The sequence below is a fragment of the Lotus japonicus genome, chromosome 2 (assembly GCF_012489685.1).
Source record: "Lotus japonicus ecotype B-129 chromosome 2, LjGifu_v1.2".
Classification (NCBI taxonomy): domain Eukaryota; kingdom Viridiplantae; phylum Streptophyta; class Magnoliopsida; order Fabales; family Fabaceae; genus Lotus; species Lotus japonicus.
The window spans coordinates 31,213,266-31,223,943 of record NC_080042.1 but is presented as its reverse complement, the minus strand read 5'-3'; the positions used below and the strand labels follow the sequence as shown (position 1 = coordinate 31,223,943).

Below are 10,678 nucleotides of genomic sequence, written 5' to 3'. Positions count from 1 at the left end.
AAGTAGTTTTTCGGGGCAATTTAACTCACACCGCTTTTGTATCGTTTTCTTCAAATTCAAGAGACTTGTTTTGAGTTCTGGAATTCTGTCGCCAGAATCTCGCTTAGAATTCACAGATGAACATGCTGCAAAAATCGGAATCGCAAAGTATTCATTTTCCCGCGATTTCACTCTCCTATAAATAGAAAAAAAATCACAAAACTCACCACTTTTCCCCATTGAGGCCGCGAGTGAGAAGAGGAGAGGGAGAGGAGAGATTTTCTTCATTTCTTGACGGATCTTCGAGCTGTTTGTCTCTACTTCACGACACAGAGGTAATCTACTTACTTCTTACCTCTGATCATCTTTTATATCGCGTTTCTTTATCTCTTTCGGAGCTCAAAGTTTCGAGCTTTTCGTAAAATAGTTCGATTTTCCTGATTTTTCCTTTGAACTACCTTCTATAGTTGCCCAACAAGCTAAATCACTCGCCGATGCGCGCCGATTTCGATCGAGTCGCCAAAGATCTGAAAAACTGTATAAAACCCATTTTACGCACATATTGAAACTTTATCTTCAAAAAGCCACAATCCGACTTAGTGCCCTTAGGATTAGTTGCTATAAATGTCGTTGTGAACGACCCCATCAATTTTTTTTTCAAAGTTTTGACTTTGAGTTTTTGAACCTTAATTTTACTAGTCGTAATTCGACCCGGTCGTTCTAAAATTTTTCCGACAATTTCTTTGCCCTAGTTTTACCCTAAAACTACCTAGGAATTAAATTAGATCGAAGAAAAAGCGCCAGAACCCCTTTTTTCAAGGAGTGGCCGAGAGCATGTTTAGGGGGGGGGGGAATTTCGTTTTCGCGATAACTCGTGCTCGATTGTTGTACTCCGAAGCTTCAAACGCTTTGAATTGTTCGAGTTTGAATTGAGTTTTGGCTTGTTTACTCTAAGGTTCAGTTGAGGGAACTTGGGGTGGCACCGAGCTAGATTGTGAGGAAAACCTACACCGCGAGGCTGGAACAACTCGAGGTTAGGGCAACTTACTTACTAGCTATTGTATTGTAGGCGTCGATAAATTCGACTTGAATATTGCTTGATATTGAATATTGCATTAAATATTGTTTATGGCTTTGAAATGGAAAATGTTTTCTGGAGGCTTCGGCCGAGTAAACTTATGTGAGACGTGTGTCTCCGTTTTCTGAGAGGCTTCGGCCGTTTACTGGTTTCCGCCTTATGATTTCCGCACTGAATTATTGTTATATTGATATTGTTATTGAACTGTGCGCTTTGTCGCGACTACGGAGTGTGGAATCATGGAACGTCCTACTTGTATTATTTCGGGTTGAATGAACAACCCTAGGCAAGTCCAAACCCGAGGTTTGAGATTAAGCCTATTGGAACACTTAGACTTTCCCCGGGGGATTACATTTGGGGGATTTTGGAAAACTTAGAATGGAAAGAAATTGGGACTAGAGACCTTAGGGAACTTAGTTTTTGAGAAAGAAACTCATAACTTGACTAACTCAACTTGAAATATTTTTATTAATGAATCAAACCTTAAGGAACTTGTGGAGAAATGATTGCGAAAGACGGGGAAATGTCGACAAGTCTTGAAGTTACTGGGAATTGGTGGAAGCCACGGGGTGATCCACGGTGACGAGAGGAGGTCGCCGAGTACTCTTGTACTCTTTCATTGGGTTTATGTCCCCGGGCCGACATTAATCATTTGGGTTATAAGTTTGGGTTTTATAATTAAACACACACGTGCGAGGTCGATTCGATGTTTGGCTAACCATGTCACATCATGCATACATTCGGGGCTTGGGACGGTCGAAAGATCGGGCCTCGGTGAAGTTGGGACGGCTTCGGTCGGCTTCACGAAGGTTGGGACGGTCGCAAGACCGGCCTTCTTCAAAGACACCTAGAGTGCATCTTCGACATAGCGGGCGGAAATGGTTCAACCTAGGGTGGTTAGAATTGACCCGACTATGCATGGGTTTGTAAGGGACGCCCGAATGGAAAAGGTTACACACTAGGCCAGTGGTAACTGACTCGATGGTGCCCATCCCAATTGACTTATCCGGATCATTGAATTGCATTTCAAACATACATGCACCCTAACTGGAATCGTGTGTTATTGCTTACTGAATTATTGTTAGAGCCGATAACATGCTAGGATTATATATAAATGTATATATATATATATATATATATATATATATATATATATATCTACCCCTCATCACATGTTGTTTGTATATTTACTATATTCCGTAAGTTGACCCTAGCGCCTTGGCTTTGGTTGTATGTTTGTGTTTGGGCGGTCGGCCTGCTGCCAGACATTCGACAGCTAGTTCGAGATGATTCATCCCTCGGGGAGGACCAGGAGCGTAACGACTACTACTAAACCATTCATCGAGGACCCGGACGGAATGCATAATCAGATGAGGGTCGATGGTAGAAGTATAGGGTATGGGTGGATAGAGTCTTTCAAGGTTAGGTGTTATTGTTATAGCTCTGACTAGTCGAGTCTATATTTGGGGCAGGGTAGGTCCCCGACATTATTAGTTTTTGTGTGGTTCTCTGTCATGGGGATCACAGAGAGTAGTCGGACATTAGGAGGTCTGGAGGAGGCCTTCTTGGGCTGACTCTCTCATGTTTTGGAGGACTGTACTTATAACTTCTCACTTGATTTCTGGACTTGAACTTATTCTGCCTTCGAGCTCACTTTCTGTCACTTGCTGATACTCGTGACACTTTGGGGTTATAGCAGGGCTGTAATAGTATTGTAAATTAGGTTATGTTTAATGCGTCTTGGGTTGTGTCTCTATCTTTAGAGTGTCTTTATTTTAAAAAGGAAACAAAAAAAAATACCTACTTTTCCACTTAAAGTTTATTTTTGAGTTACTAAAGTGACACCCGAAAATCGGGGTGTTACAGCAGTAAGTGGTCTGGAGCAAGAAATTTTCTTCAATGGAATTCATGCGGTTTCCCAGAAAGTAGCATATGAGAATGGACTAGAATGCAACATATACATTAATAAGTGAAATTGATGAGGAAGCCTTATATTGTTTCAACATATCAAATTATCAATTGCGAGTCAATATACCTTGTCCAATTTCACAAACATCTTGTCCCATGTTTTTGATGCCCAGATCTAACCTCAGGTAGGTGCATTATTCACTATATTCTTCTCAATTTCTTCATATTTATGACCTGGACGTTGGTTGTATGATATATTATTCTTGTACAGGTCGAGCACTGACCAACAATCACCTGAGAAGAAAAGAATAAAATTTTCTGACCTTCTAATGGAGGTTCTAAAATTGATTTCAAAATTCCAAGGTCTATTTGATTACACCATGTTCCGAGCTATTTCAAACGATTGTCGTTTGGCAGCCTGTAAACTTAAGAGGAAACAAACATTGGGAAAATTGGAACGCACCCCTTTATCTCCATGGCTCTTGTTTCCTAGCTACCCTATGTGTGTTCACAATTTTGTTGATCCAAACCATGTTTATAGGTTTCACATGACATTTCCATAATCATTGGTGCAGACCCAAGTGCGCTTTTCAAAGGATGGTAGGCTGATGATGTCTGATTATGTAAATTGTGTTTCTTTTTATAACCATTTTACCAAGGAAACACTTGACTTGCCAAGTCAAGTTCCTCAGGGATTTAACAAGTCTCTTGTCATGAGTTTCTCATCCTTGCCTACTTCTCCAGGATGTGTAACAATGAGGTTCCACAAAAATGTTAGCCCTGCATTTAGCATTAGAGTTATGCTGGTTGTTACAGGACAGGAGGAACGACGTACCGGTGTGTTGCCTGCTAACTTTGTGATGAAGCTAGGTTGTCTGGTTGTTTGTGATAGAGTTTTCTATTTTTTAGGGGAAGATAGTCTATTTATGTTTAATTATGAAATGGAATGGAACAATTTTGTATGGGGATTTGTTGATACCCCACAACTTGATGAACATTACGAACAAAGTTACATCTTATTATGAGATTGAAATGTTGCATCTGTATTTGTAGGTCATAATGGAAAATGGGTTCGAGTTTTCAAGCTCAATTCAACTACAAGGAGCTAGGAAAGTGTAAAAAGTTTGGGAAATCACTTTTTAATGTTAGTCTATCATCTTTCCTTTCTACCAAAGGAATTCACATGGGTTTGCATAACAAGATTTATTTTCCCAGAATTCAAGGCAACATGATTCTATATTATTCCTTAGAAACAAGAAAGTTCCATTATGATAGGCAGGTAGGGAGCTTGAAAAACTTCCACAACACCAAGGAGCAATTACTCGCAGGTTGGTTTGATTCAAGCAAAAACTAATGCATTTTATCTTCCTAAGAGTAAGAATTCCCCTTTTGTATATGTTGGATATCTTGAACATAAGTAGGATATCTTTTATTTATGATTATTAGATAACATAATCATGTAATTAGGAAATTAATCATGTAAATAAGTAAATAGAATATTCTAGGATATTTTATATTTATTGTGCCTTCATGGTGCCTATTGTAAATAACTAGTATAATGGCCAGTGCGATGCACGTGCGATGCTGCAAATTGTAACTCGATATCAAATTCTAATTGTCAATAAAAAGTAACAAATAGAATAATTGAGAAGCAATCCTTCTGCATTATCATTAGAAACAACATTTGATTTCATCTTTCCTGCTATTGTTGATTGTGATTGTATATCTAAACCGGTTTTCATCCCATAATACAAAGTAAACAAACAGCTCACATAGTATTCTTACGAATATATTTATGCTCAAGTTTTCCCGAAATCTTATGCTCACATTTCAATTGTAGTCCTTGTCCATTACAATTCTTCTCAGCTACGGGGAACATGTACACGTGGGGAGTGAGGCCGAGGAACACCGCTGAAACAAGTCGCGCCGCCCTTGAGAGAAACTCAGAAGAAAACCGATAGAGACCACCGAAAGGAAAAACAAAGGAACAAGAACAGAGGTTGCCGCTGCGCAAGGAGACGGCACGACAGCTACCCGTCCACTCTCAAGCCGCCGATGTAGAAACAAGGGAAGTAAGAGGTACCGACCTTCCCACATCTCAAATGTCAATAGACCTTTGATCCAGTCACACCACCACCAACTGTCCTCGCTGATGATCCTCCATGACAATGACACGACGACGTCGTACCATCCCATGGATGGGCAACCCAACGACGAAAGGGGTCGCGAGAGTAGGGAGATCCGTCGCTGAGAAAGGAAGATCCGACGCCGTACTATCCCATGGATGGGCAACCCAACGTCTCATACTGCTCTAATTTCCAATAAATGGGACCGCCTAAACTCTGATGGCCAAATCCATTTCCCGTTCTCAATGCTGCCCACATTAACCACAAGTAAATTCATGTTCACAGATGAAGCAAAAAGGATGGAAAACACACCTGTAAAGATTCCTCGCCAACCCATATATCATTCCCAAGCTGCACCCTATCCCTGATCCCCACATTGCAAGCCAGGCCAAATCTAAATTCATTTGCAATTGGATATTCCTCTTGCAGAGTGTTGAAAATATCAACAACCATAATTGAGAACGTGCGCCTAGAAATGTCCTCCACCCTAAAAAAACATCTTTTTCATCCTCACCATACTTCACAGACACGACCCTTTACCACAACATCAATTTTTCCCTCCCAAACCTCCAAATCTACTTCAATAACCAGGCTTTATTCTTCAACTCCAATGCCCCTAAATACAAACCTCCAAACCGCATTCCCTTCTATATTTCCTCCCAAGAAACCCATGATATCTTCCTACTACCCTCTTGGCCCCCAAAAGAAACGTCTCATCAGCTTCTCCATGTCTTTGATTACCCCTACCACTACCCGGAAAACAACCTTGTAATATAAAGGAATATAGTTCAAAACATATTTCAAAAGCACCAACCTCCCACTCAACGACAAGAACTTTGAGTTCCATGAACCAAGCTTCTTTTGCATCTTAGCCATGACCGGCTTCCAAAATTCTCTCCTTCTTGGACCACTGCCCAAGGGGAACCCCCAAGTACAATATAGGTAGCAGCCCAATAGAAAAATTTAACAACATATTTACACCTATTAATTCTGAATTTAGAAAATTCAGTTCATGGTTTGACACAAACAAAAACGCCTCAACTGCATCTACTAGCATCTTTACATGTTTGTAATTACTTTCACAAAACAAAAGAACATCATTTGCAAACCGCAAGTGATTCAGGAACATCCCGCCCCTCAAATGAACACCATAACAGTCATTCCCATCAAGAAGCTGATTTAACGTCACAGACATCTCGTTTGCACACAAGTCGAAAAGCAAAGGCGACAAAGGATCCCCTTGTCGCAAACCTTTATGAATCTCAAAAAACTCCGAAGGGGAACCACTCATCAACACTGGTAATGTTTCCGTTGAAACACAATTTTGCATCCACGTAATTCACCTCTCCCTAAACTCCATCTCCCGCATCATATAAAAAAGGAACCCCTAATCAACTTTATCATAAGCTTTGGCAAAATCCATCTTCAACAACAACCCACCCCGTCTCTTTTCTTCAAACAATCCACTATCTCATTTGCAATTAGACAACAATCAGCTATCTAACGTCCTTTAATAAATACAAACTGATTTTCAGATATTAGTCTTGACATCACCAAGCTCAACCTGTTTGCTAACACCTTAGAAACTAATTTATAAATGCTTTTGATGAGGCTAATCGGCCTATAATCTAAAATTAATTCATGATGATTTTCTTTTGAAAGAAATGAGAGCAATAAACGTTGAATTCAATCCTTTACCAGCTTGTCAGTTCGATGGAAATCATTGAAAAAACACATTATATCATATTTAATTACCCTCCCAAAACTATTTGAAAAAAACAATTGCGCAGCCAATTTTTTTAGGCATATTCAGATTCCTTTATTAGTCCTTCAACTCTTATTTAAACAATTTGTGTATTTGATAGCAATTGTGAGCATCTTCGAAAACCTAAGCACATGATGATATCTATAATGGATTTGTTTAATGACCTTTAAAAATGAATAATCATGAAGTTTATCACATAATGCCCAAAGCATGTTGCTTTTCTTATGTTAGACCTTGCATATAAAACCATGAAGTCAAATTCCATGGAGACACCTTAAATAACACTCAATTATAATTGAAAGTCAAATTCTATTAACAATTGATGGAAGATTAACAACAACAATAAAACCTTATCGTAATATTTTATGAAAAAAAGCCTTGTTGTAACTTTTTATAAAAATTCCGATGAAATTCCGATAATTAACTATTTTTAACAGTTCTACACTTCGTTCCTTATTTAAGTAGTTGGTGGTTTGAATTTCAATTCTTGGGAAATGAAGAAACTCATTGGTCAACCCCATATTATTCCATGCGCTAACGGTAAGGCGGGTGATTAACTCACAACTGTATGATGTGAGAATACATTAAAAAAACAAAAAAATTGAAGTCTTTTTGTCAATAATACAACATATCTAGAAATAGGAAGTCTTAAACCAAAAAGGAGGTTAGAAAATAATGCAGGTGAGGAGGAATTGAAAAGCTCTTCGGTTGAGGAAGCTCTTAAAACTTCAAACCGTGAATGACCAGCAGCTACCAGCACTCACTATCAAAGAATCAAACAAACATCGTTGAAGATTCAACTCCATCTATCTCAAGTATTGAAAAAACAAAAACAGAACAAAATACACCAACCCAAAAAACAAGCAAGAGCCAAGTCAAAGTCTTCCCTGTCCACAGCTACTATAAACCAATACACATTACAATACAATACAAACCCCATAAACACCATCATCATCATCATCATCATCATCATCTTCTTCTTCTTCTTCTTCTTCTTCAAACCTTAAAATGCATCAAACAACATCTTCACATTCTCACACATCAAATTAAAACATCAGAAAAAAAACAACATTATGTACCTTAATTTTGAACCTCACTCTCTGTTCCTCACACTTGTTGTGTTTTCCTTTTCAACCATTTTCATCGGCACCACCACCTCCGTCACCCCAGGCTCCACCCTCTCCGCCTCCGACACCAGCCAGGCATGGTCCTCCTCGCCGAGCGCCCCCTTCTCCCTCCGCTTTCTCGCCGTCGAGCCACCCACCTCCCCTCCTTCCTTCACGGCCTCCATCGTCTACACCGGCGGGGCCCCCGTCGTCTGGTCCGCCGCTAACGGCACTGCTGTCGATTCCGGTGGGTCTTTCCAGTTCCTCTCTTCCGGCGCCCTTCGCCTCGTCAACGGCTCCGGCGCTACTGTCTGGGACTCCGGCACCGCAAATCTCGGCGCCACAAACGCCACCGTGGAAGAGAGCGGCAATCTGGTAATTTCTAATGGCTCCTGGAACTTCTGGTCTAGCTTTGACCATCCTGTTGATACTCTTTTGCCTACTCAGAATTTTACTGTTGGTAAGGTTCTGAAATCTGGGCCTTACTCATTTATGCTCACTAGTACTGGGAATTTGACCCTGAAGTGGAATGATAGCATTGAGTTCTGGAATCAGGTTTTGAATTCCTCTGTGAAAGAGAGTTTGAGTTCTCCTTCTTTGGGGTTGCTAACCAGTGGGGTTTTGCAGCTTTCTGATGCCAATTTTAGTACTCCTGTTACTGTTGCTTATAGTAGTGACTATGGGGGGAGTGATAATTTGAGGGTTTTAAAGTTAGATAGTGATGGGAATTTGAGGATTTATAGCACTTCTAGAGGTAGTGGAAACCCTAGTGCTACATGGGCTGCTGTTCAGGATCAGTGTGAGGTTTATGCTTACTGTGGGAATTATGGTATATGCAGTTATAACGATTCCGGCCCGATTTGCGGGTGCCCATCTGAGAATTTTGAGATGGTTGATCCAAATGATAGCAGGCAAGGGTGTACGAGGAAGGTGAGTCTTGACAATTGTCAAGGGAATGTATCTATGTTGAGATTGGACCATACTCAGTTCTTGACTTATTCCCCTGAAACCGGGACACAGTCTTTCTTTGCTGGGACATCAGGGTGTAGTGGAAACTGTCTTTCAGGCTCTGATGCTTGTTATGCTTCTACTAGTTTGTCAGACGGCACGGGGCAATGTCACCAAAAACCATCAGGAAATCTTGTCAGTGGATATCATAATCCTGCGCTGCCTAGCACTTCTTTTGTCAAGGTTTGTCCACCAGTGGCTCAAAATCCGCCACCCTCGTCGGGCGGGACTGTGAAGGAAAAGAGTTCCAAGGTACCTGCTTGGGTGGTCGTGGTTGTTATTCTGGGTACCCTGATAGCTTTGGTTGCGTTTGAAGCTGGCCTGTGGATGTGGTGTTGTCGGAACAACGCGAGGTTCGGTGCTTTGTCTGCTCAGTATGCTCTTCTTGAGTATGCTTCTGGTGCACCAGTCCAGTTCTCGTACAAGGACCTCCAGCGCGCGACAAAGGGGTTCAAGGAGAAGCTTGGAGCCGGAGGATTCGGTGCTGTGTACAGAGGCATTCTTGTTAACAAAACTGTTGTGGCTGTGAAGCAGCTCGAAGGCATAGAGCAAGGTGAGAAGCAGTTCAGGATGGAAGTTGCAACAATAAGTAGCACTCATCATCTGAATTTGGTGAGGCTCATTGGATTTTGCTCAGAAGGGCGCCACAGGCTTCTAGTTTATGAGTTCATGAAAAACGGGTCTCTTGACAATTTGTTGTTCCTCGCACAAGGGAATTCAGGGAAATTGCTGAACTGGGAGTATCGATTCAACATAGCCCTGGGGACTGCAAGAGGCATCACATACCTTCACGAGGAGTGTCGCGACTGCATAGTCCACTGCGATATAAAGCCTGAGAACATTCTCTTGGATGAGAATTATGTTGCTAAAGTCTCTGATTTTGGTCTTGCAAAGCTCGTTAACCCGAAGGACCATAGGCACCGAACCTTGACGAGCGTGAGGGGAACAAGAGGATATTTAGCACCAGAGTGGATTGCGAACCTTCCCATAACATCCAAATCTGATGTTTATAGCTACGGCATGGTTTTGTTGGAGATTGTGAGTGGTAAGAGGAACTTTGAAGTCTCAGAAGAAACAAATAGGAAGAAATTCTCTATTTGGGCTTATGAAGAGTTTGAGAAAGGAAACATCAAGGGAATCTTGGACAAAAGACTAGCTGACCAAGAAATTGATATGGAGCAAGTGATGAGAGCTATTCAGGTAAGCTTTTGGTGCATCCAAGAGCAGCCATCTCAGAGACCAGCAATGAGCAGAATAGTGCAAATGCTAGAAGGGGTGAAGGAGATTGAGAAGCCACCTGCTCCAAAATCATTGACTGAAGCAGCACCTGTTAGTGGAACCAGCACTTACATCAGCAGCAATGTCAGTGCATTCTCAACAGTTAGAGCTTCACCTCCTGGTCCTTCTTCCTCGTCATCATTCCTCAATAGTGTTGCTTCAACTTTAACCCCTGGAAGGAACCCAGATAAGGGAACATCATCCCTTTTACAATCAGAACCATGATAGTAACTTCTAATTTCATGCTTGTATACTCTATATTGTCTTTGTTTCCCCTGTGATTGTATACTACTTTAAAGTAGGAGACTGCAAATTTATAGTTCAAGCAATTATCTGTATTCTATTCCTTGATTCATGGAATAAGATGTATATCTATCAGATGAAGCAATAGTGTTATGTCTGGGCTATTGAAACTCATCATAGAGGTCAT

General features: G+C 41.0%; 1 protein-coding gene across 1 annotated transcript; it reads left to right on the top strand.

The window, feature by feature from the left end:
* Positions 1-7,742: 7,742 nt before the first annotated feature.
* LOC130737878 (G-type lectin S-receptor-like serine/threonine-protein kinase At1g34300) lies at positions 7,743-10,666 on the top strand. The gene has a single exon (XM_057589736.1). The coding sequence runs from the start codon at positions 7,930-7,932 to the stop codon at positions 10,471-10,473; it is 2,544 nt and encodes an 847-aa protein (XP_057445719.1). The 5' UTR covers positions 7,743-7,929; the 3' UTR covers positions 10,474-10,666.
* The last annotated feature ends 12 nt before the right edge of the window (positions 10,667-10,678 follow it).